Source organism: Dermochelys coriacea, chromosome 15 (genome assembly GCF_009764565.3).
Source record: "Dermochelys coriacea isolate rDerCor1 chromosome 15, rDerCor1.pri.v4, whole genome shotgun sequence".
Taxonomy (NCBI): Eukaryota; Metazoa; Chordata; order Testudines; family Dermochelyidae; genus Dermochelys; species Dermochelys coriacea.
In genome coordinates, this window is record NC_050082.1 from 9,807,483 (window position 1) to 9,833,074 (window position 25,592).

At 40.8% G+C, this 25,592-nt stretch overlaps 2 protein-coding genes across 22 annotated transcripts in view; one reads left to right on the plus strand and one right to left on the minus strand.

Annotated features, from left to right (window-relative positions):
- PRKAB1 (protein kinase AMP-activated non-catalytic subunit beta 1) overlaps positions 1-10,304 on the plus strand; it is a 20,834-nt gene extending 10,530 nt beyond the window's left edge. The window contains exons 9-11 of one of the 7 annotated variants that reach the window (XR_006275859.1): positions 16-116; positions 8,143-8,192; positions 9,169-10,304. Coding sequence is in view for 4 of the 7 variants with exons in the window: in XM_043497979.1 (XP_043353914.1) it covers positions 16-93 (78 nt within the window). In the remaining 3 variants the exon portion in view is untranslated. Of the gene's footprint in view, positions 1-15; positions 8,409-9,168 lie in introns of those variants that run through there. The other 6 variants (XR_005289105.2, XR_006275858.1, XM_043497979.1 and 3 more) reach the window with 6 other exon arrangements.
- CIT (citron rho-interacting serine/threonine kinase) overlaps positions 2,477-25,592 on the minus strand; it is a 99,038-nt gene continuing 75,922 nt past the window's right edge. For 10 of the 15 annotated variants that reach the window (XM_038374052.2, XM_038374049.2, XM_038374047.2 and 7 more), the window contains 16 exons: positions 25,151-25,288; positions 24,354-24,534; positions 24,044-24,135; positions 23,612-23,716; positions 22,387-22,556; positions 21,204-21,284; positions 20,849-20,984; positions 18,882-19,021; positions 17,743-17,835; positions 16,650-16,758; positions 16,377-16,505; positions 14,096-14,176; positions 13,376-13,454; positions 13,069-13,248; positions 10,814-11,147; positions 2,477-10,194 (listed from right to left, as the gene is read on the minus strand). In XM_038374052.2, coding sequence (XP_038229980.1) covers positions 10,171-10,194; positions 10,814-11,147; positions 13,069-13,248; positions 13,376-13,454; positions 14,096-14,176; positions 16,377-16,505; positions 16,650-16,758; positions 17,743-17,835; positions 18,882-19,021; positions 20,849-20,984; positions 21,204-21,284; positions 22,387-22,556; positions 23,612-23,716; positions 24,044-24,135; positions 24,354-24,534; positions 25,151-25,288 — 2,072 coding nt within the window. In that variant the 3' untranslated portion in view covers positions 2,477-10,170. The remainder of the gene's footprint in view (positions 10,195-10,813; positions 11,148-13,068; positions 13,249-13,375; positions 13,455-14,095; positions 14,177-16,376; positions 16,506-16,649; positions 16,759-17,742; positions 17,836-18,881; positions 19,022-20,848; positions 20,985-21,203; positions 21,285-22,386; positions 22,557-23,611; positions 23,717-24,043; positions 24,136-24,353; positions 24,535-25,150; positions 25,289-25,592) is intronic. The other 5 variants (XM_043497977.1, XM_038374051.2, XM_038374050.2 and 2 more) reach the window with 1 other exon arrangement.

Below are 25,592 nucleotides of genomic sequence, written 5' to 3' on the forward strand. Positions count from 1 at the left end.
TTCCATCTTCCCTAGGATGGAGTGATGGTGCTCAGTGCCACTCATCGTTACAAGAAAAAATATGTGACTACATTGCTGTACAAGCCGATATGATTAGTCCTGCGGTTAGTGAGCAGGTATCCTGGGGTGATGAAGTGCCAGAGGGAACAAATTCTTCGTTAAACCAAAACATATGCATGGTCTATGCTATTGTAAACAGACTCTGATTTCATATGGTTTTAAAGACTTCGCTTTTGTTTCATATTTGCCTTTTTCTCCCAGTGCCATCTGGAAGTTTTCAGACTCAGCCAGGACCAAATAGATGACTGGTGGTGCAGCTGCCATTTTTTCAGCTCAATAACAATCGCCTGGGATCTACCAGTGAAATCAGGCTGGGAAATGTGGGGATAGTGACCGCTCAAATATCATTCATGAGCGATACAGGCTGTAGAAAATAATATTCTAAGAAGTGCAGGATCCCTGCTGATTGAATGGCTGTTTTTATCATAAAGCTCAAACATTCAACTATATTACCACTGAGCTCCCCAAGAGCCCATTCCCTGGCTCGACTGACTACATGTGAAAAACGGCATTCTTTCTGTTTGCAGCTTTTTTGGGCAAAGCCAGAGATGCTGCTACCACAACACTCGCTATTTGTTTGTTTGTTTGTTTAATCAGTAGATGGGGGTTGAGTATGTTTTCCAATGTGAGTGATGCTCTAGCATTGTTTCTCTTGTGAGAGCTCCGAAATAACTTTTCCGCAGTGGAATTGCTGATAAAGAAAATTGTTCTTAATTGCAGGGTTTTGTGTAGACCATATAATGCACCCTGCGATAATCTGTTCCTGTAACAGACTTGTAGCTCTCTTGCCAATAAGGACTGATTTAAACTGAGCTGGGTTCCTATAAGGAAATTGACCAATTTAGCATAAGGACTTTAATTCTTCAGTATCATCTTTTATCAAGTTGATGGTAAGGTGATTCCAGGATATTTTAAAAACTGGATAGTAAATGAGATATTGAGGGGAAAAAACTCATCTGCTGCCATGCAGCTGCAGCCCCTGGGAAGTAGCACTGCACCCACTTATGTCAAGAGCTGGATTGGCCCTGAATCTATATTTGCATTTGACTCTGCCAACTTAGGCTCATGTGGTCTCTGCAGCAAGGACTCCCAACCATTTCTATCCCTTCCTGCTTTATTTATATTTTGTAAATGAATGTAGTTCTCACAAAAGGTGCCAGGGTGCCTTTCTTAGAGACTGATGATTTATTTGATTCCAAAACGAATGCAGTAGGAGCAACACAAAATTCCCTGCCACTGTGCCTCAGGCCTGACCTGCAGGGACCAACTTGGGGAATGTGTAGTGCCTGTCCATTCCTGGGCATCTCTGAGTGCCAGTAAGAGTGCTGAGAGTGACCTCAGTCCATGACCTACTATACAGGGGTGCATATTACAAAAACCACCAGGTAGCTAATCAGATGCTGATTTAGATCATTGGTGACCACAATTAGATGTGATACAGTCAATGATAAGACTCATTTCCAGTCTTCTGAACTATTCAATTGTCTTGTTACTATATTTTGAGTAGTTCAGGGCACATTGCTATTGGGTTTTCTTTGAAAACACTACAACTCAGTGTTTTGAAAACATGGAATTCCTGTCAATGTCTGACCTCTTCAGAAACAAGTTAAAATATAAAGCATTTTAAGGAAAAATGGAATGTGTTTTTGTTTCCTGTCAGCCCCACTGACCAAGACCTTATTGGATTGGCTGGCTGCATAATGCTTGGCTAATTATGCAGTGTCTCTCCCTGGTTAAATTGGTAGCTACTTTACTTTTATAAAACCCAGTTTGGACACACATCCTCTCATCACACACTGGTGGAGAATAATACATTTTAAGATTGGTGGAGGGGGAGTAAACCAAGCTGTTAATAAGCTTTGGCCATTGGCAAACCCAAGGATTTCATTTCTGGAAAACTGACTGCTCTCTACCCCCGTTTTTGTTTTGTTTTTGTTTTTGTTTAAGGCTGTCACATTCCAAGCAGCTTGAACAATCTCCATTTGTTGGCCTCCGTGATGCTGGGTATACTTGACTGCTCGGAAAGGTCGGGTTTAAGTTTGTTACGGTTAATAACTGTGAGAGTGTCTGAGAGATGATTATACCTGGCACAGCCTGCACCCTGTAATGTTTGTGAACATGGGCCAACAGGAAGTCTAGGCATGGGGAAGGCTCTGAACAGCAAGAAACCATTAAGTGCAGCAGAACTCAGTATTACCAGTTCCAGCAGTGCAGATTAGCTTAGCTGCAATCCCAGCCTCAGTGGTGCCTCAAAGTATATCAATTGCTTTCATATCACCTGCCGACATCAGGGCAATGAAAGGCTGTCTCAAAAGTAAGAAAATTCCCACACCAAAAACTTGATGCTCAAGGTCATATTGTAAAGAAAGCATTAACTTCCTTACATTACAACGCAGTCACGCTTTGTTTAAAAAAAAAAAAAAAAAAAAGTACTACCTTTGTCATTTGAAACACCTAAATCCCTTAGTGTGGAAATACTAAATTATTAGGGCTGCTGATTAATCGCGATTAACTAAAAAAAAAAAAAATTATTGATTTTTTTAGTTGCGCTGTTAAACAATAGAATACCAATTGAAATTTATTAAATACTTTGGATGTTTTTCTACATTTTCAGATATATTGATTTTCAGTTCCAACACAATTACAAAGTGTACACTGCTCACTTTATATTATTTTTATTACTCTTATTTTTACAGTGCAAATATTTGTATTTTTCAGTTCACCTTGTACAAGTACCATAGTGCAATCTCTTTATCGTGAAAGCGTAACTTACAAATGTAGATTTTTTTTTGCATTTTTTTTGTTACATAACTGCACTCAAAAACAAAACATTTACGGGAGATTATGATGCCTGCTTCTTATTTACAATTTCACCTGAAAGTGAGAACAGGCATTCGCATAGCACTTTTGTAGCCGGCATTGCAAGGTATTTATGTGCCAGATACGCTAAACATTCATATGCCCTTTCCTGCTTCAGTCACCATTCCAGAGGACATGCTTCCAGGCTGTTTTTAAAAAAAAAATAAATGTTAATTAAATTTGTGACACAATTCTCCTCCAGGGAGTTCAATGTCTCCTGCCCTGCATTCTGCCATATATTTCATGTTATAGCAGTCTCGGATGATGACCCAGCACATAATTGTTCATTTTAAGAACACTTTCACTGCAGATTTGTCAGAATGCAAAGAGTGCAAATGATAGATATCTAAAGATAGCTACAGCACTTGATAGAAGATTTAAGAATCCGAAGTGCCTTCCAAAATCTGAGAAGGATGACGTGTGGAGCACGCTTTCAGAAGTCTTAGAAGAGCAACACTCTGATGTGGAAACCGCAGAACCCAAACCAACAAAAAAGAAAATCAGCCTTCTGCTGGTGACATCTGACTCAGATGATGAAAACGAACATGCATTGGTCTGCTTGGTGAGCTTGACAGAGGGGTGGGTCTTGATAGAGTTGGTCTGCTTTGGATCATTATTGAGCAGAACCTCTCATCACCATGGATGCATGTCCTCTAGAATAGTGGTTGAAGCATGAAGTGGCATGTGAATCTTTAGCGCATCTGGCACATAAATATCTTGCGATGCTGGATACAACGCTGCCAGGTGAACACCTGTTCTCACTTTCAGGTGACATTGTAAACAAAAAGCAAGGACAGCTTTATCTTCCACAAATGTAAACAAACTTGTTTGTCTGAGCAATTGGCTGAACAAGAAGTAGGACTGAGTGGACTTGTAGGCTTTAAACTTTTACATTTTTTTTTGCAGGTTTTTTTTAACATACTTCTACAATTGTAAATTCAACTTTCATGATAAAGAGATTGTACTACAGTACTTGAAATGGGGGAACTGAAAAATACTGTTGTTTTTTACAGGGCAAATATTTGTAATAAAAAATAGTGAGGACTGTACACGTTGTAACAGAAATCAGTATATTTATATAAATGGTATTAATTATTAACACCATGACTAATGCAATTAATTTTTAATTGCACTGTTAATTGTGATTAATTTTTTAATTGCTTGACAACCCTAACACTTGGCCACCATTTCCCATGTTACTGTTGGCTATAAGCCACTGAGCCTCACTGTTACACAGAACCCTCTAGTTACTTATTTAAATGATCACCAGAGACATCAGCATGGCCTGGTAATACAATAGTTTGCCAAGGTGTACTGCAGAGTAAAAAAGCTATATAATAGTCATAAATATTAGCTAATAGAGTATCCTGACATTGAAGCTACTGACGGTCAGTTACATGCACTATTTAAAGTTTGGCAATAGATAACAAATGTAATTTGAGCATAATGATCTAGATTAGGACATATGTACTAAGTGCACTAGTCACCTAGCATACTGATTGACAGTAGGATGTGGAAGGGGATGGAATATTTAGTGGGAGATCCAATCAGAGTTGGTTTTAAAGCAAACCTGTAATAGCAGATTTCAAGAAGTGATTATTCTCAAATAGAGTTTGTGCAAGCAGTGAAATTGCAATGCATGTTTTGAATAAATGAGGGTTAATTCATACGAGAATAAAGGAATCCTTGAAGTGACCCAACAGCAAGAAAAATAAATTGTTCAAAGATTCAGGGAATGGAACAGGAAGGAAGAGCTGTGCTCAAATAAGTCATTAGCTTGAGCTAAGCTTCATGTATTTTCCAATTATGTCTACACGTGGATCACTTCTTTCAAAACTTTCCAGCAGCATTGCAGAGGAAGATGAGCACAAATATTTGTTGAAGACAGAGGCTGTTAGTCAACCATTTATAAATAACATGATGCTGCAACCTTCTTTATATTGCATCACAGGCTGGCCCACCATTGGGCTGCAAAGCTTTTTTTGCTGGGCTCCAGAATATCAGCACACCTGGAGAGCTGGTAAGACTTTTCCCCACAGGGATTGCCAAATAGAAAAAGCCTCGTGTTTTGAACTCACTCTGTTCAGAGAATTAAAGCTCATTGTTTGAGGCCCTACAGGGCAGCGCTCACACTGCTGTGGAAGACAGGGAAATGTTTGAGCCCATTGTGCCAGTGGCTGACCTGTTACATATTCTGCCTTTGGAGGACGACTGAACATGAAAGAATGGAATGGAAGAATGTGAGTGGCTCCCAGAGTCAGTCCTGCACCCCCAAAACTTCAGTGCATAAAGGTTAATCTGCCTTTGAATGGCCCCTGCAAATTTCTAGCACATGGCCAAGATTTAGTCATGGGTTCTTTTAATGAAGTCATGGATAAACAAAAATTCATGGCCTTTGACCTGGCCGTGACTTAAATACCCACAATGTCTAAATCGCTCTTCCTAAGGCCCCACTGCTCTGGCACTTCGCGGTGTTGCTGCTCCAGCCACACTGGCTACTTGGGTGCTGCCCGGGGCCGCCCAAGCAGTGGCCGGTGCAGCTAGCCACAGGGCACCCAAGAGGCTGTGGGAGTTACGGAGGTTGCAGAATGTCACAGAAACCACAACCTCTAACGGAATCGCAGCCTTAGTTACAGTGGCTAGCTGTGTTTTGAGGGAGCTCAGAAAGGAAGGAATCTAGACCACTGCTAAGGCCATACTGGGCACTAAACCACCATGCAGTACCTGGGTTACCATGTTTTTAGGTGCTTGCTTTTAAGGTGGGTGGCCATACATCCATTCTTAGTAAAATATCCATGTCAAAAACAAAGCCAGCCATGCTGAAGAGCTGGCTGAAATTTTTGCAGCACACCCATTTTATGATATGGCCTCACCTCAAAACCCATAAATCTGTTTAGTATAGGTGTTTGACAGTGGTTTGTCATTTATTTAGTGGTCACACACACCCTTTGGCTGGGTATGGGTGGGGAGGCATTACATAGCTAACTTTGGGATCTTGAAAAAAATTTGTCCTCTGTTGAAAGTTTCTTTTGCCACAAACAGCTGTGTGTGTGGTAAATCTGGTGGTTTTTAGTTCAAGCAGGCAAAGATTCAGTCTTAATACAGCTCAAATGAGTTTACAGGCAGCTGGCCTGTGTAATAGCTGTTGAACTAGTGTCACAAAGTGCCTTCTTGCACCTGCATTGAGCTGTATGCAGCAAACAGGGCCAGCCCTTTGTGTTTAATTGAATAGCAGCCTCAGCTTCCTTCCATGCCTAATAATTAAATAGACAATCAGCCCCCTTCTTTATATGTGGACCTAAGCGTAGTATAGCCCCAGCTTTACACATGCAGAAAGATCCTTTAATTACTTCTCACCTTTCGCCAACAAATGATGGAGAAAAGTTAATGGTCATCACTTTGACTCCACTTTCCTGGGCTGAAGCAGAATGAATCGCTGCTCCCACTCCTTTAGAAATAAGGTGGGGTATTCCTCTGGTGCTAAAGGCTAATCCCCAGTCAGTATCACACCACAGTACACAACTGCAATAGTGCCGTAGTCCACCTCCACCTCAGCCACTCCACAATCCACTTTCCTCAGCTGGAGCTGATAGCAGGTGTCAACCGTAATACTCGGGCCATATTCCAGTCCCACTCTTGGGACAGGAGATGTTTCTATAGAACACACATTCTCTGTACTGAAGCACTGACATTGTCAGTTTTGACCTTTCGTGAAATAGCAGCACTCTGAAATGGCTTTGGGCCATGTGCCACAGGGCAACATTTTGTTAAACCATAGGCAGCCCTATGGGTTGGATTCTTGTAAGAAGTGAACATGAGTCCGAATCATTGTATTGAGCTCATTTTCTATAACCCAATGAATTAAATCCCTCCACAAGGAAAATCTGGGTGCAAAGGGGGATAGCGTAGCTGCTACTTTATATGCCCACTTGGATTTGGTGCGTCTTGGCTGTTGCTAGGAGGCTAGAGTTGGAGATAGGTGCAGTGCAGTATTTCTCCTTCATGTGAGTAAACCTGAAGAATTTTGCAATAGACAATACTTTTTCTCCAGTAAATTTCAGCACTGACAATACGGTCAAGGTGACAGTGAGAATTTGTGCAGTGTTCATGGTAGTCAGAAGGCTTAATAAATATTTTACTTCACCAGTTTCTGAACTCTTTTAGTTTTGTTACAATTCTGATCATGCACCATAGGACTGAAACAATGAGTTTTAAATATGTATTCTTAAAATAGAAATAAAGGAACATTTAACAAGTTAGCATTTCATCAGATACATCAGAGAGCAGGCACAATAGATAAATCAAGCAGTTTGGCTTTATGCAGAACATTTCCATGGAAAATGTTGTGTAGACCAAAGTGTAATAGTAGCTATTAGTCATTCTCCCACACGCCCACCAAGAAAAACCTTCATAGGGAGGATGGGGGTATTTTGTGCACAAAACAATGACAGAAATAAAATAAGTCACCGCAGGCCGCAGAGTGAATATTAAAAACTCTTCCTGTGAAAGAATTCTTCAGAGACTGTAAAAATTGTTTTGTTAAAAATAGTTGTATTTACATTTAAGTCTGATTGAGAGAGTTTTCCCACCAGGTGTAAATTATTAAGATGTACAGTAACTTGGCAGATTGAGTACAATCTGAATTATATTTGTGTAGGCTTTTAAAAAATTGCAGCTCTCAGGCATTACAGCACCAGAATATTAAGATGGTGGGATGAATAACTCACTGTTCCCCTTCCTATTAAAACACCGCTGCAATAGAGCAGCAGCAGCATTAGACTATGCTGTTGGCAATTAAAGGGGTTTATTCCTAGCTGAAATTGTGTGTCTGGATTATTTGCCAAGGGCCAGATTCGTCTTCCAGATATTCATGTGTATCTCTACCACCATCAATAGATGTGTATCTAGGGGCTCACCACTACTAGCTAAAAATCCGGTCAAATCCGCCTCTGTTTCAGTCCAAGTCAATATGCTTTAATTTTCTGATAGCACATATGCTACTTGTTCAGGGGAAGATGTCTGCTAAAAGACAGAATATTCTGAAGGTGAGCTCTTTGGTAAGCTTACACTCCTATCAATTACGTAGCTCTGAATATTGGCTGATCTGTTAGAATGGCTTAGCGGTACCCTATATGGAAGGAAAAGGTCATTTCACCATGCTAGTTAATATAGTTAATTGTTTTATTTGGTTATTGTTCAACAACAAAGTTCAATATTTTCCAGGTGGAGCTTGATCTGTACCTCTGATTCCCTCCCTTGTCAATAATAAAAAGGTAATGAAGAAAAATCCTGTACTTTTAGATACCTAAAACCTCATTTATGCTAACAAGCTTTCGATTGCAATTTAATGTTACAATATTTCTTCATGGGATCTGGGAGGATTAAGCTGAGGCCCCTCCAATGTCTGAAGATGGCTGTCCACAACCACCATTAAAACAAAAAGCTAGTGTTGAAAAATGCACAGTTTACAATAAAAAAGTAGAAACTGATTCAATTCCCTTTTGTTACGAATATAAAGTTTCTTGTAAATATGTACAGTCCTTTGAGCTATTTCTATAGCAGGAAGCATTTCACAAACAAGACACAAGATATACACTTTCAGGACTTGACAAGCCCATTTCTCAGGTCATGAAGATCTTCCATGAGATGCAAAGATTTAAAGACTGATCTCTGTGACCTTTCAAAATACTGAGACCAAGAGACACATTTCAGCACGTTTCCTGCCAAATCATCTGGTCTAAAATAACCCAACAGACAAGAGAACAGAACACAATATCCATGAAACTCGCCAAAGGGCACTGACAAGGCATTCGGAGGTTTATGGGTGTCTTGGACAGGTTAGCACTGGCTGGCAAGGGACAAGCAGAAGATAAAAGGCTTGGCCACCGAGAAAACTGGATGCAGTTTTGCTCTTTTGCATTTATAGAGAACATGATTGTTTACTCAGCATGTCACTGAAGCAGACTGAATGGTCAAAACCTGCCTTGAAAATCATTTGCTCTCTGGCTCAGTTACAAGGGATAATGTTCATGGCATTGGAGAATATGAAGCAATAAATGGCTTGAGGTTAGAGGCAAAAGCAAAGGTGAGGTGTTCGGTAACCGCCAAAGCTGTTTATTGCAAGTATCCTCTAGTGCCGTGACTCTTAGGTCTTACTGTACAACAAGATACAATCAGAACAGGAAAGAAGAACTTTGTTTTGAGAGATGACAATTCTGTGCACTTACTTTCTCATGCTTTCCTCTGAAGTTCTTGGGAGACCGGGGGGCAACCTGTCAACCATTGAGAGGAGTGGCCTCTATGGAAAATGATGACTATAAGGATTTCTGAATGGATTGTGTTTAACACTGGGGCGTGTGAAGGTGAGGGCTAGTGATTGTAGTTCTCTTGTCATATAATAAGGATTGTAACTCTCTTCTGTGCCAAATTCTCCAGTAAATCATGGCGGTTATTTTGCAGCGTAATGTAAAGGCTTCAATTAATTTACAAGTGAGGTACAATACAATACTTAGCACAGCAACCTAAAAGGAGAGAGCAGCCAGAGTGATGGTGCAGCAGCATGCAGTGAATTGCCATGCAGAAAACCTGGGTCAAGAGTCTTGTACCCCAGTACGTCAGAGACAATGCACTTTGTTTTAGGGCATGGGGGATTGTGACCATCTAATTAGGTGATCTGCCCTCATCATCCAGCTGAACAAAGCTGCATTGGGGCAATTTTACTGAGAACAAAAGAGAATGAGCCTTGAAAGCAGCGGGGGAACAAACGGATTCAGATTAATTCTCTAGAGCTCGGTAGAGAATATCCAGTGATGCTGTCTATTGCAACCGAGTCACCATGGCCTTTCAGTTTACAAGGCCATGACAAATTCCAGCATCTTTTTCAAAACTATGATTTAATATCTGGTAAATGGTGCTAACCACATTAAGATTTGGGTTGGGATCTTCATCCCAATGTGATTTCCTTGATGAACTGTTAAGGACTAAAGCTAGAGTACAAAAAGTTTATGAACTGCTTGAAAGAGTAACAGTAGTACAAAGTGCAAAAAGTATGACTGCAGGAAGGTGCAGGGAAATAAACTGAGAGGCAGACAATCCTTGTTAGAGTCACGTGTCTCCTGACATGGAGCCAGTTCTGGCCCAAGAAGGTTGATTTGGTGACTGGGCAGCAGAAGCATGGAGTGCATATACTCAGTACATTTCCTTTGTTTTTCCTGCAGATCACGATGAGGAGTAAGTTTGTCTAGCTGAGACTTATACTGAAGATTGGTCCCAGACCTACCAAGGAAATAAAATGACAAGTTATACAAGATGGAGTAAAACATTCCTGTTCTCCTATATGTAGTCCCAGGTAATATAAGCAGCACTGCTTTCAGCAGGAGGTGGAAGCAGAGTTTTACTGAGTATCATTTGTCTCCTTGTCTAGGTGAAAATGCTATGTGGCATGAATCTTCCCCCCTACCAATGATGAAGGCCATCATCTTCACATGGCATATAGTGAGCTCCTCACAAGCACTTTCTTCCAGACAAATCCCCCTCCCAATTTGTGTGGCCCTGATTCCTCTCAGTGCAGATACCCTCATTCACAGATGCACAATGCCTTCAACACCTGGTCTGTGGTCATACACAGATCTAAACACAGTGTTGGACCAGCTGCCTTGGCAGTGGCATGACAGTAGTGCTGGGGGGGGGGAATATTCTCTTTGGAAGAGATTTTCACGCAGCCCATGCATATCATATGTTTTGATGTACTGTGACTGCACATGTATTTTAAAAGCGGGTTTAGGTTGAAGCCCCTCACCCACACAGACTTTTCACAGTACAAACAGCCACGCCCCACTGGGAGACTCAGATACTTTCCAGAGATGAGGAGACATGTGACAGAGCTCCAGCTTACCTTATTGACTTGTGAGAGTGGAGTTCTTGCACCTCCCACAGGCGTTCGCCCTCTGCTGGTCTCTTCAAACAATCTTCCAGGGGACCTTTCTCGGCGGGTACTCAGAAGCCTGCCTGGAGATTTTTCTCTCTCCAGTGGTCGCCCAGGAGACTTGTCCCTGCGCAGCTCTGTCCTTCCTTCTCGATACCGATGTGGTGTGCTTGGTTCTCGAGGGTGGCTTGGACCTTCTGGTGGTCCTGGGCTTGACGCTACCCGCTTGGTTATGTGCTCATTATATGTGGGGGGACCTCTCTTATTAGGGCTGCTGTCATTCAAAAACAATGGGCGCGGACAGCTGAGTGACAAAAACCTTAAAGTTACATTTTTATTAAAGAGGACACATCTTCCCCCCCAATCACTCCACAGTGTTCAAATGAAAGCGCATCCAGAGCTAATTCAGCCTTACTCAAAAATGCTAACCACTTCCACGTTCAGAAAAGCCACACTCCTAAGCTCCCAGCTGTGTGCTCTGTGGGTATAATAGCACCAACTCAAAGGTTTGTTACCACCCACCAAATAAGTCCTGGTTGGATGGAATGTTATTATTACAGAGATTACCAGCAGTTCTTCTTTACCGTGGTGTCCTAAAGAGGCCTAAATTACTATTCATGAAAGGAGATAGATAAGTGTTGCTTTAAATAGGCTATAGCCAGAAATCAAGTATGACAGAAGAGAGGTTTACCCTCCTACTGAAGATAAATATAAGTATTGCTGCAGAAATCTCTGCATCAGGAGACTACATAGCTTTAGGGGTGTCTCTACTAAATTAGACATTTCAGCTCCTTAAGGAATATTCAACACAAATCAAGTCTATATAACAGGTACAAGAACTACTTATTTTCCTAGGGAGAGAGCAGTAGACTTTTCCTATATGAAAGTACATTAAAAATTAATTTACACATCATAGGATTTGTTCAAGAAACACAAGTTACAAGACATCTAAGTAAACATTCTGATAAATAAGAGGACAGGAGGAGAGGTTACAAATTTGCCAAGCTTTAGATTTCTCTCTTATTTTATAGGTAACACTTTTCACTATACAACAGGGCACTATCAGTCACAATATTCACTTCCCAATTCATCCCCACTCGGCTTAACAGAATAAAATCATGTCACTTATCTGAGTCTCCTACACGGTCACATTCAGACATACAAGTGGCCTGAAATGGTCTTTAAAAGCCACAATTCCAACCCTTTAAATATTGTATTTTATTTTCATGGCAATAATGAATGTTAGCACTAGACTTTCAAGCTATGGCCACATCAGCAGGACATTAAAATATCATTTCTGATCCAAATTCTGTTCTGTCAGTCCCAGCTGTTGTAGTTAAGGAATAATTAATTCCATGACTAGGGACAAGTAATTTATTTCAAGAGTATTTTATTCAAAAAATCTGATTTAGCATATAGATGTTTAAACATCTAATTTTATTACTGTTCTAAAACAGAACATTGGTACAGGTTTTCTTAGTCATGTTAAGAGAACAAAGCATCCAGATTACTTGTGGCAAAAACTCATCTCTGATTCATCCAGTACTAATCTAGGGATCAACTGTGGATCTCTGAACAACTGACTATAACCCATTTCTATGCAAAACATTCTTCAATGAGGAAGGCAGTCACCCAAGACTTCAACGCAGAAGGCCTTCCCATGGTCTTGACGGAAATCATCACAGCCTAATTATCTACTGGTTCTAAAGTAAATTCTTTTAATTCCAAAACGTTCAGGACATTCCTGTTCTATGGGACTTTGGATATTTGAAAGTGGACTCAGCTGGGATACATCTCTGTCTAGAACCATTAGGAAATGTACCTCATTAGTAAAATTTGTTTTGGACTCACAAGTTAAAATAATTTCAGAAAGAATCTCAATAAAGATGCGTGCAGAGATTCTTCATCGCCTGGGGCCATCTCTTCTTTCACAACAGTATTATTAACATCACAAAACAGTCCTGCTTTGTTTTGTAAGTATTTGTGGAGGAAGTTACTCAGGTATGGCCACAGAGTTCAGGTTTCCAGAAGGGAGACACTGGAACTCTGGATTTTAAAAGATCTGTTAAACCAGCAGGATTTCCTGGTACTTCTGAGAGAAGCTGAGTTTCTCCCACTAGAACAAAACGAGGTTGTCATGCAATAATATTGGAGAAAGGGGTCTAGAACTAATGCTGCATGCATAGCATGAGGAATGGCACTGAATGTAGTACAGTAACTCATACCTGCGTGTAGCTGAGGATCCTCTGTGGTGTTCATTGTTGGACTCCTTCACTAGATTTCCCTTACAGCAGATCACTCTTAATTTGTCCTGATAGGAGGAGGCCAGGTAAATTGCTCCAGATGAAATTGCTGGCCCTAGATACCGAGGATTTGGGATATCCAAGTGGGCTCGTGCAGGAGTGCTGAGTGAAGGGGGGAGAAAAAAATTTTTTTTATAATCTGATTGTTGTACATTATTCTTGGAAAGCTTCCACCCCTGCAGCAAATCATAGTTCTTCTCTTCAAAGTGCTGAGCAGAGCATGACTTACCCTAGAGAAGCACGTGCCTGAATCTCAACCACTTCAAGGGAATTGAAATGAGTCACAAACAGGTAGGGTTCTCTGTAGGCTGCAGCAGAGAAAGAACACCATGCACAGATTCTACATTAGTAAAAATTAGTCAGGAAACTTGCGAGATGAAGATAACGTTTTCTTGCCCTCCTGCAGTCCGTAGGGAAGACTAAGGATGTGGGTTTTCTGTGCAGCGCTATATACTATATGGCTAAATGGGAAGAAACAAGCTTAGAGAAGCCTTGCCTTGTGCCAGTCTGCTCCGATACCATTATATCAATCATATCACACCACACAAAAGGGATTTAAAAATGGACTATTAACCAGACAAAATCTGTTAGGAACTGCAAAAGCCCCTGTGGCTTCATTTTGATAAGCCAGACTCTTGACTATTTAGAGACATCCAAGCATCCATCATTAAAAATTCCAGTGGCCAATTTAGTCACTGTTAGGCTGGGAATATTAATCAAATACATCACTTTGATTTCATTTTCCTCTTATTCTTCATACTTCAGAAAGGCTGCTACATCCATTTAGGTTTATAATTATTTGTAACCACTAGAAACCACTGAGTCTGAAGGGGATCCTTCCCGCTGGGGCTGTTTCCGGGATGCGACAACCCCCAGAATGCTGAATATTTTGGAACACTGGAACTGGGTGGAACCAGTACAAAACTGGTAAACGTCGTTCAATACCTACCAAAAGCCAAAGGCAAGCGACTCCATTTCAGGTCCTCTGTCCTACTGCGCCTTCCATAGGAATCCACAAAGACACCAAACTCTGCAGAGAACAAATCACCAGTGTCATTTGCTTGTGGCTGGATTTTTTTTTTTAAGGGAGGAAGGCAAGCAAAGGTGGGTTTTTACAACAGAAATAAGAGGGCCATCTTTTGCAGCTGGTGAATTCTACAGTAGCCAGAATTAAATTACTCTCATTGACATAATGCTTGCAAACACTGCTGGTTTAAGAATAATTTCAATAGTTCAGTTGTTGGAGTCCAAGTCCTCTTTATACCAAGTAAGGTAAAGTTGTTATTCCTTACCCTTCTAGGAACTCAGCATCTCCAAATAGGAGAAACACAGAAATATTAATCATAAAAGTGCGTCTCCTGCCCAACAGACAGTTATAGTAAATACCTGAAGGATTTCTACTGTTGAAGTTAAAGGTGCTTTGTGAACTTCTAGGACATTGGATTAAAGGAACAATAAAAACAATTACATTAAAAAGTAGCTTGTAACCCTTTGTTTCTTCACAGAGATGAAAGAAGCAATCTTTCTATGGTTTCAGAGTAGCAGCCGTGTTAGTCTGTATTCGCAAAAAGAAAAGGAGTACTTGTGGCACCTTAGAGACTAACAAATTTATTAGAGCATAAGCTTTCGTGAGCATCCGATGAAGTGAGCTGTAGCTCACGAAAGCTTATGCTCTAATAAATTTGTTAATCTTTCTATGGAAGTCATTGCATCACATAAGGAATCCTCTAGTTTAAGTTAGAAAGCCAGGAATGTTTAATCAGAGTGATTAAACATCTATTTGCATTGAACATTCATTTAAAAGATCACATTGTATTCTCTTCATCACTGGGATAGAAATGAAAGTTACTTCCTATAACGAGTTCTTCAAAATGGATTCTAAGTTCGCACTCCTGGGATGCTCTGACAGATGCAGCTTGAACAGGTAGAATTCTAGCAAGTTGGAGCCTTCATGCACTACCCTCCCTCTCCCCTCAGTGAACAAACGGTTCCAAGGCGAGGGTATAAAAGGGGGCATGGCACTCATTTAGATCCAATATCACAGAGTCTGAAGAAGAATGTTTTTCCCCAAGGTAGGTTCCCTGAATACCCTCTGGTCAAATGGGTCTCTCTGGGGATTTGCTCTTTGCAAAGAGGCTGACAGACATGGCTGGGATGCTCATGCTCGCCAGAACAGCTGTAGCCTTTTGCTGTGGATTGACTCTGGAAACAGGGACTGGCACCACAATAGTTTCCTCTTCGGATGTGTCCCACTTCCAGATCCTTTAGTACTACATACTGAGGTGGATGGTTTGTCCTTCTTCCCTCCAGATTCACTCAGAGCCAACACTGGCCTCATACTTGTTCAAACCTTTTACTTGCCCAATTCCAGATGGTTTTGCTGACAGTGCTTCTTGTAATAAAATCGTCTGAAGCCTGTTCTGTCTGTTCTTTTTTGCTCATGTTGTATAAGTCAAGCAAACCAGCATTTTGAAGGTGAGTGTCCCTCAACCAGAGATGCCAAGTATCTAGCATGAGTGTCAGATGCCACAAATATTGCCGGATGTGACACACATCTTTTAAAATAGGCCTTTTTATTTTTCAGTTCTGCCATTTCTGAACTGCAGACTTACAACTAACTTCACCTAATACTCAACTAGTTAGCGATCTAACGAACTGCTAATGAAATCTAACTATAAAATTGTTAACTAGCTAATAAGCTATGGATCCAGGAGCACCCCAGAACAATTCCTCATGCATTCAGCTGCTTGCAGCTGGATGTAATTTAGGTGGCTGGAGTGCCACACCCCCTTTTATACTTTTGCCCTGGAATGTTCAATGTTCACTGAGAGGATAGGCCAGGGAGGTGCATGAGTGCTCCAATGACCATTGCTAGAGTCCTACCGGTTCACGCTGCACTGGTTGGACCATCACACGAGCGGGAATATGCAGAGGACACTCAAAGAAAAACCGACTGACAGGCACAGAGATTTTAACATAACCCAGAAGGAATCTGACCAATGTATTTTAACAGATGGGATCAGTGTCTTGCCCTTTTAGGCTCTACATCCTTTATATTTTACAATGCACAATATGACCTACAATTTAACATGTCATTTCCAGCAATAATGTTACCCTATATGATCATGCACACCCAATGGCTAGCCTCCCATCAGTACAGTTCCCAGGTATCTTGTGACAAATGCTGTGCAGATGATTAAGCTAGTCCAGCAGCCACATGATACACTTACCATGAAAACAAAGCAGGTACTCCTCCCTCTGTCCTGTAGGGTTCACCTGTATGATACTGATTGGGAAGCTATTGGTGGAAGAAGCAAACACAGCAGAGGCTAAGGAGTGGTCATTCTTATCAAGAAACTCTGTAAAGGGGTAGAAAGGAACAGCAACGTCAGCACCAGCTTTTCTGTAAATTCATACCCCTTGTTCCCATTTAGATAGACAAGTATCTACCCCAAAGGAACATTCACAGAGCTGTTTAATGTACGACAGGAAAGGCCTCCTACCCTCCAGGGTATACTGCTTCATCTCAATTTCATAGAACTTGTTGGTTCCGATGATGATGCTGTAATTGGTCAAATGGATACAGCTACAGGGCTCTGAAGTTTCAATCTCCTGGAAGAGAAGGACAAGGCACATTGGCATGAGCCTAGATGATCCTTATTCAACTTTTCTGTTCCATTAGCTCCCCTGTATTTGTTTAAACATTTCTCTTATTACATAGGATTCTGAGTGGCAATATTTCCCTCTATAAAAGGTGTTTAACAACAGCAGACTGCAAGCCTGCAGTCTCCAGCAGATAGAACAGTTCTCTTGCTGGCAGAACTAGTATTAATTTTCCATGAGTTTCCTTCTGGAGGGGATTTTACTGGCTATTTAGAAGGCACGTGCGCACACTATGAGTCTGGTTGAACTCCAGCTACCATTAGAAGTGGAGGCAGCAATAGTTACAGCCAGATCCACTTTTGCATCTGTAAAAAGCCAAAAGATTGCATTGGTTTCTTTCAGACAGACCAGGCAACTGTCATCTACACCTTTATCAGCTACAAATTAGACTAATACTCTAAATAGCATGCTGTGGTGTTCACTGTACGGCCCCATTATAGGGGGGGAGAGGATGTAGGAGAGATTTGAGAAGCAGAGTCAGAGTAAAGCAATGATCCTTAGTTATACACAGTGTTACATATTAACAGTCAACTAGGTTGAGGCACTATAAAACCGATCAAATTTTTTTTTGGATCATACTTTAAATGAGAGAATGAAGAATTTTTATTTTTAACCAAGTTGGTTAAAAAAGAACCGGTTAGGTTCTCTCAAGACTCAAGTGGATTGGACACTTGCAATTAAACAGCCTCTTAGCCCGAGCCCGATTCAGCTGGCATAGGCTAGCCACGGGTTTTTAATTGCAATGTAGACATACCCAAAATTGCCAGCAGCTCTGATTTTAATTGGAGCAGGTTACAATTTACTGTCACTTTAGCTAGCAAGCAAAATCTGTATGAGCAACATAGGTTTTAGGCACTTGCTCTTCAGCAGAGTGGAGTCTCACACTGGATTGTTATGAACATGTGAACTACTGAGAGAAATCAATAAACTTGCCTTCCTGATGCAGAACTTGCTGAGGCTCTCATTATAGCGCAAAACCACCACTTTGTTGGGCATCGCTGCACAGATGCAGAGTCCATTCTCAACCTACAGGGAGAGTTAAAAATATGGTTAGAGATAGCAATATGGACGTTCACACTAAAGCCGTGGAAAACATTCTGAACACCTGAAACAGTTCTCTTTGGTGAAAAGTACCCAGATGTTGGCAGAGATGAGTGGGTAATATTTGTAATAGGACAGTGTGGCGTAACTGCAGATTAGTGAAACAATGAAAAGCCTTTTTACACTCCTAAAGGACAGCACACATCCAGGCTGCTTCTGCGATTTCTTTTGTAGTTGAAGCTAGTTAATTGAAAGAACAGGAAGCTTTTAATAGAACGATGTTTCTATTAAGAGCGATAATGAACCCAAATTAACCCAGGCAGGCTAGATCTTTAACCTCTTGAACTTGTATCTGAAACAATGCTTTGAAATGAATGATGTTCAGCTTGTCAAAGATCTGAGTAATCTGCATAAGCAGTTCCTGCTGAAAACTTCTGCAGTGGCCAAGTGCTTCACATTGAAATTGGCAAACACACTGAACATTGTTGAATGATGATACAACTGTATGAGCAAATTTACTACCTTGGTAAGAATCACTCTATGTTCAAGAGCAAAGACAGAGGAATAAGAAATTTATTAATCGTAAGAGTCTAAAAATGGAGAGCAAAAGTCTACAGTCAGAGAGACACAGTGGAGGAAGTAATATTTTTTATCAGACCAACTTCTGTTGGTGAAAGACAACAGCTTTCAACTCATACAAAGCTCTTCTTCAGTCAGTTATGTTAGGTTTATCTCACAATCTGTATCATATAACAGGTTAGCATATTCCATTGATTGGTTGTCTGTGCTTGTTTATATTTGCAATAGACCCTTCAAACTCCTTCCCCTCCTCACTTCTCCCCCTTTACTCATTTTATTTGGAGACAAATACAGAAAACCAAGTATGTAGCTCCTGGATGTGCTGATCATGACAAGAAATAAAGATGCTGATTTGATGAAGATTAAACCTAGTAATCCCACTGTCTCATTATGCGTGGGATCAAATAGATAAACTAAAGTACAGCCCAGGACACAAAGGAGCTATATCTTACCTTGCCAGCAGCAAAAAGGTGACATCCCTTGACAGCCTCAAAGATGTTTGGTGAGATATCAGGCTGGGCTGGGAGGTGAGATTGAGCTAGAGACTGCTTCACTTTCTTTACATCAGCAAGACACAGAGCCCTCTCTTCTCCTAAGGACAGAAACAGTTACATTTTTTCAGTGTAAGATAGTCAAGCAAGGGGAGAATTTCACTCTTCACCGCAAGAGCCTATTCTGTTACATAAGCAGCAGCTTCTCATTATGGGTTGTTACTGTGGTAACAGCTACAGAACACTGTACATGTAAAAAATAATTCCATGTGAAAGAGGACTTTAAAAAAGGATTAATAAATACACCCAGGAGAACAAGTACTGTCTTCTCGGATTGTTATAGTTGCTAGTTCTAGCTGAACAATACTAGTACATGGCCCCATGAAGGCACTGTCTAGATTACCAGGAAGACCCCTCCTTTCCAAGGGAAAGATGCTTTATCATTTCTGCCCATACAAATTTGTAGTAGAGCCTCATGAGGCTACAGTTAAGGATCACTTTGACCCATGTTTGAACCCTGAGGTTTCAGAAATATCACCTTTTCAAAATCACATTGGGTGTAACGTTTGTCTACAATTATTTTCTTTCCTACAAACTTGAAATACTGTTTAAAAAGCTAGGGCATCTTAATATTATACAGCAAATTTGTGAAGCTTTTTTGTTAATTCCCTCCAAACATTATACAGGAGGTTTCGATATTAAATTGTGCTATCTATCTAGTCTGTCTAGTCAAAAAGCAGGATGGAGAGCTAAGCACCATTGGAAAAGTATATTGCTCCAGTTAGCATGCAGATCTAGGGACATAAAAAACAGAAGATGAAAGCAGCCCTAGTTATATTATATGGGCTAGTGTTGTGGAACCCTTTGTTAGAGCATTAAAGGTCATGGTGCTGCAGTTCCTAGGACAGTGGTGCCCAATCTGTGGCCCTTCAGGGAGACTGTTAAAAACAAAGAAAAGGGAGTGCAGTTGATTAGAAATTGAAAATGTATTCCGAGTTAGGCCGTGAAACTTTTAAACGGTGTTTCCATCAGCCCCACTACTTCAGGGAGGCAAAAAGGGACCCCCCCCCACCTCCCAATCATCACCTATCACTTCCCTGGCAGCCTCAAGAGCAACTCCATTGTGTGTGTGTGTGTGTGTGTGTGTGTGTGTGTGTGTGTGTGTGTGTGAGAGAGAGAGAGAGAGAGAGAGAGAGAGCAAATCTCTGCTATTGCATGGGAGGGGAAGGAAAAGAGAGCTGCTCTCACTGTTGTGTGTGTGTGTGTGTGTGTGTGTGTGTGTGTGTGTGTGTGTGTGAGAGAGAGAGAGCGCAAATCTCTGCTATTGCATGGGAGGGGAAGGAAAAGAGAGCTGCTCTCACTGTTGCATTGCCTGCTTCCCTTCTAACCCGTGGGAATGATACAGAAACAGCAGGACAAGATCTTGACTGGCTCTGCCTGAGAGAGCTCCTAGCAAAGAACGACTCGTCTCCCCTATACAGACAGCCAGAGTAGTCCAGGAGAAGTGTAGGAATCAACAAACATTTATAGCTGACTTCAATGACAGACCTGAGTGTTCAGCACCTCTGATAACCAGAACACTTTTATTTAGGTGCTAAATATAGATTAAGAAGCCTAACTTGTGAAACTCAGGTTTGAACATTTTGGCCTCTGTTATTCAATCCCCCATCTGTAAAAAACAGAGACCTCACTCCCTTTGTGCAGAGATATTGTGAGCATTACTTCATTTGTTAGTGTACATGAGAATCTGAGATGATTCTGTGATAAGCACCACACAAAAGCTATACATAAAAAGTAGAGAGGAACCCAGGGAAAGCAAGTTCCACTAACATTGTACTGTGGGGAGTTTCCCCTTAACCTTCACAATCTAGAACATTTATCAGAACACTTCTCAAAAGCAAAAATTTGCCATTTTCCTACCATCATACCTGCTATCATGAGCAGTTTATCCAGATCCTTTATGAGGTGAATTTGGAAAACAGCACCAAGTCCTGGAATGTGTGTTAAGGAATTTTTCAACACATTCAGGGCATAGAGACCTTCCTCTGTACCAACGAGTACTACCTATAAAGACAAAAATTGAATAGTCAGCACTATATAAGAAGATCACAGCAATGCTCCAAGACTAAATTTCACTCATGCGTAACATCAGCCAATGGAAAATGGAATCCAAACCCAAGGTGCAAAAGGAAACATGTTCCTATTTACAAGTCTAGATACACATACTCCATTCATGCAAGGTATACAGTGACCAGTTTGAGTGTTGTGCATGGATGTCATCACCTGGTCACTGAAGGGCATTGTGCAATTTATATCCAGACGGTCTTCCCCCTCAAGCTTCAACAGAGAGTTTCCAAGCAGCTTCTGTAAGTGACAAAAAGAAAATACAGTATGATTAAGTAGGCAAACACAAATCAAAACTCTTAAACACTTAGCACTGACTCACAGCAATTTTTTTTATCCCCTCACCCAGAACAGCTAGCATGTACGATCATGTACATTATTGCCTCCAGACTCATGCTACACTGGTTGTAACTACCACTAAACAATGTATCGCTATCTGAACTGCAACCGTCTGCTCATGCACAGCATTCAGCAGTGGAAAAGCAGAGTTCCTCTGCAACACGAAATGTGTCTCAAAGCTGTAGGGACCCTATCTGCAAAGGGTTCATAAGCCGCCACTTAACAAAGCACAACTATTAGGAAAGCGAGGAAACAAGCATGCATGTCTCTCCCTTTGAGCCCAAGCAGAAAGGAGGCTCTAAAACAGTCACATTAGTCTATTAATAACACAGAAGTTAGCAGAAGGCTCATATACTAGTTTATTACAGAGTGGGACCTCATTTCAAGACACATACACATCCCAACACTTACCTGAACAGGGAATGTTTGAGAAGTGATACAACTCAAGAAATCCTGATATGTCTCAACACCCACAAATTGATTAGAAAAACTAAACAAACTTTCAAAAGAGAGACTGCCAAACAGTGTAATATTTGGGAAGAAAATCAAGAGAGTTCTAATTAACATCCTGGACTACTCCTGCTAGTCAGATTTCCATTGTCTCAGTCGCCAAAATTTGAATATGTGATGCCAAAACGCACAATCTCCCTGTATCAGGAAAGTTATAGTGATGAAAAGGGCTGTTCTAAATGAAACAGCAGTATGACCTCTTAACTTGCCATTTTTGTCAGGAATAAACAGCTAACAAATCACAAAAGATGGGAAAAAATAAGCCTTTTTCTGAGATTTGCTATTTTTCAGATCTGAAAGAAGGTGTGATACTGTGAGGCATCAAAGTCGTAAACCATGGCTCACAGTATTCCTATTAAATGATATTAATGACAGAAATAATATTAACTAGTTTAACTTCCTTTCAAACTCAACAGTCAGATACTAAGAAAGAAAATTTCAAAATGGTTCCCTCCAAGAATATTTTATTATTAGATAATCTATTTGTACTTACAGCATCAGCCTCAGCTTTTTCCCTGGAAACTCTCCCTCCTGCCACTATTGACTCCAAAGCAGTGACCCAGCGCTGCTTATCAGGGAAAGTAGATGGTAGTAAGTAGAGTGTCCTACCAGGCCAGCATGTGGTGTGTGGATGAGACTCCACCTTTAGTATATATGGCACATCTAAGGTGTTGCACAGAGAGAACAAAATCGGGATTAGCACTTGGAACAACTTCACTTGGCTTAAATTAGCATCCTTCATCTTTGTCAGAGAGGATGTCACCATAACAGGATGTTTACTGCTACAATTTATACCATCAGTAAAGATGGGCTTTTCCATTCCAGGTGCTGCAAACTAGCTATTAAAGCTAAAATAAATAGATAGCTTTGTGTGTATGGTTTCCATCTTTCTATGTGCTAAGTAAAGATTAACTATCAGCTTTTATTCAGAGAGGAAGAGAAGTGTCAGCTATAAGAGAAGTTCCTTTTTCTATAAGTCCTATGACTGAAGTGATGCCTGATAGTTTTCTCTGCACTGCTACACAGTGTACACTTTCTAAAAACAAGTCACTAAGTAATCTCTTCCATGTCTGTAACATTGGCTTATGCAACACAAGACGACATTTTCCTTTTTTTAATTGTAGTTCAGTAACCTGTTTTAAGAAAAATAACGTTCCTACTTTTGATAGCTGAACTCTACCCTACAATATTAAAATCAAAAGGTTTATTATCTTTAAATCAGTTCAATTCCATATATACACACGATCAGTACAGTACAAGTATTACTACTTCTTAGAAAATAACTGATTCCATATGCCTCATATTATTTCTAGTTAATGGTTTACTGCTAGAACATGCACTTTGAAAATTCAGATTGGCAGAGGGCACTGAAGGAGGGAGTTTATATGAACTATGTTTAAACGTGGTTTATAATAACTTTATAAAGCCACTCTAAGGTTTACCTCTATTTGAATGAAAGAGTACCTCATTCACAGTTCAACCATCAGGAGAGAAGCAATCAACTTTGTGGGTCCAATGCTAGATGTCTTAACTATTCACAAGGCATACCTAATTGAAATAGAGGTAACCTCAGAAAGATTTATGATGTTACAGAACAGCAGTTTAAAAGGTTAACTGCAGAATGAGATCTGTTCTACCACAGTTAACTGCCGGTGGATGCCAAGCCCTATTCATGGATCAGTTGAAATCCATTCTATCTCAGATGCACTGATTCTCACCTGTCTTTGCTGTATTGGCAAGTTCAGTAGCTCCTACAGCCCCATGAACAGTTACATCTCCATCAGGAAGGCACAGCTCAAACTCCTCCACAGGCCGCTGTCCAGCTTTCGGGAGTAGGGAAAGGGACAAGAAGAATGAATGAGAACAAGACACAAAGAAACAAGAAAGTAGTGAGAAAATAATGAACTGGAGGAAGGAAGTGGGTAGCACATTGGATTTTTCATAGCTGGAGCACAAGGTTACTTCCAATATTTAAAGCATGTAAGGTTAATAAAATCCTAAAGGGGGGGAAAAAACAATTCTGCCTTATTAGACACACCAGTTCAAATTAGCAATAGTTAATGTTAACGTATTCATTAGACCCTTCAATACAATGAATAATGTCAGAAAACAGAAAAGACAAGTCTTGTTTATTGAACGTGTAAAGTTACCTTCTCTTGCTTCGGCATCATAAATTAGCACTTTAGTTCCTTCCAGGACAATGAATTTCCTATCCCAGCCCTGCTGTCCACGCTTATTATTCCTGAAAACACAGCAAGCAAAACAGAACATCAGAATTTCCACCAAGATTCTGAATTGGAGTGGCAAGCAAATCCCTGGGGGATAAATTTCATTGGTAACAAAAGATTGGAAGGGCAAATATGGAGAGAATTCAGAGAAATTGCCTCACAATCTGGGATAATTTCAGCAGAGCTCCATATGTACCACCACCTGCTCTGGCACAAAGACTCATGTTTATACCTTGGCACCTTCATCCATCCTTCCAGACGTAAACTGCTGCTTGGCTCCTTCAGCTGCAGTCCTGGAGAGTTCAATTTGTCCCGACAGAAAGCTTCAGAAAAGTGTGTAGCATATTCTGCAGGCAGTCCACACGTAGCTGGCAAGCATGTTGAGCACTTTGGGTGACACATCACTTGGCATTCTGAGAGAGTAAAACTTTATAAGGACATACTCCAGAAAACATGGCCCAGTCCATTCAGCTTCCAACCAGTCACCCAGAGACCCCCCTCTCCCATTCAATCTAGCCACCTGATGTTTTCAAATATGGAGTATACCCTCCAGTTACTCTTCAGGTCTTCATAATTGGACGCTGTCAATCTTTGTTTGCAGGGAGAAAGAACTGGATGGTGAAGTCTCTGACGGTGCAGAATATGTTATCAAATACTCTCATGGAACAAGAAAAAAGTTGGAGTTCTCCAGTTCTCACAGGCAGTGCTGGTCCAGAAAACAACATACTTTCCCTGATGAGGAGTTCCTGGTAGTCACACTCTATCCCAATTCCCAGCTGCTTTTAGCAAGGCAATATGGGCAAAATAACCATGTGGTAGCTAAAAGAGGGAATCAGTCACCTGCCTTCCCGAATAAAGAGAACAGTTTCTTTCCACTGATACCTAGAAAATGTAATCAAGGCGGCTAGTGGAGAAGCTCACCGTCTTCACTGAACAAGGACATGAGAATCTATTCTGAATGACTTGAAGTGTTAACCCTCCATTCTAGCATTCAATTGCCCTCCATTCACTCACATGCCCTGCTCTTACCAAGACATTTAGATGCTTGACGTCCAAAGTGCACAGTATCCAGACACACTGCACATTTTGTTGCCCTCATATTTAGCCCCACATTGAAACGATGAGGGATATTGTGATGCATTCGCTCTTTCAGACGCCGACTGAACTCTGGAAGGGGGAAAAATGTCATAGGGATAGACAAAAGGTGTAACATGATTCAGTGGCTGGACGTTGATGCTAAACAATTTTGGAAATTGGTGGAAATAGAGTGGACATTTTGAACAGTGAGGGTAATGAACCATTGGAACAACTTACCACAGTCATGGGGATTCTGCATCACTGGCGGTTTTTAAATCAAGACTGGATTTTTTTCTGAGAGATATAGGAATTATTTTGGGAAAGTTCTATGGCCTATATTATAGAGGAGGTCAGACTAGATGGTCATAAAGGACTGTGCTGCCAACAAACAAGC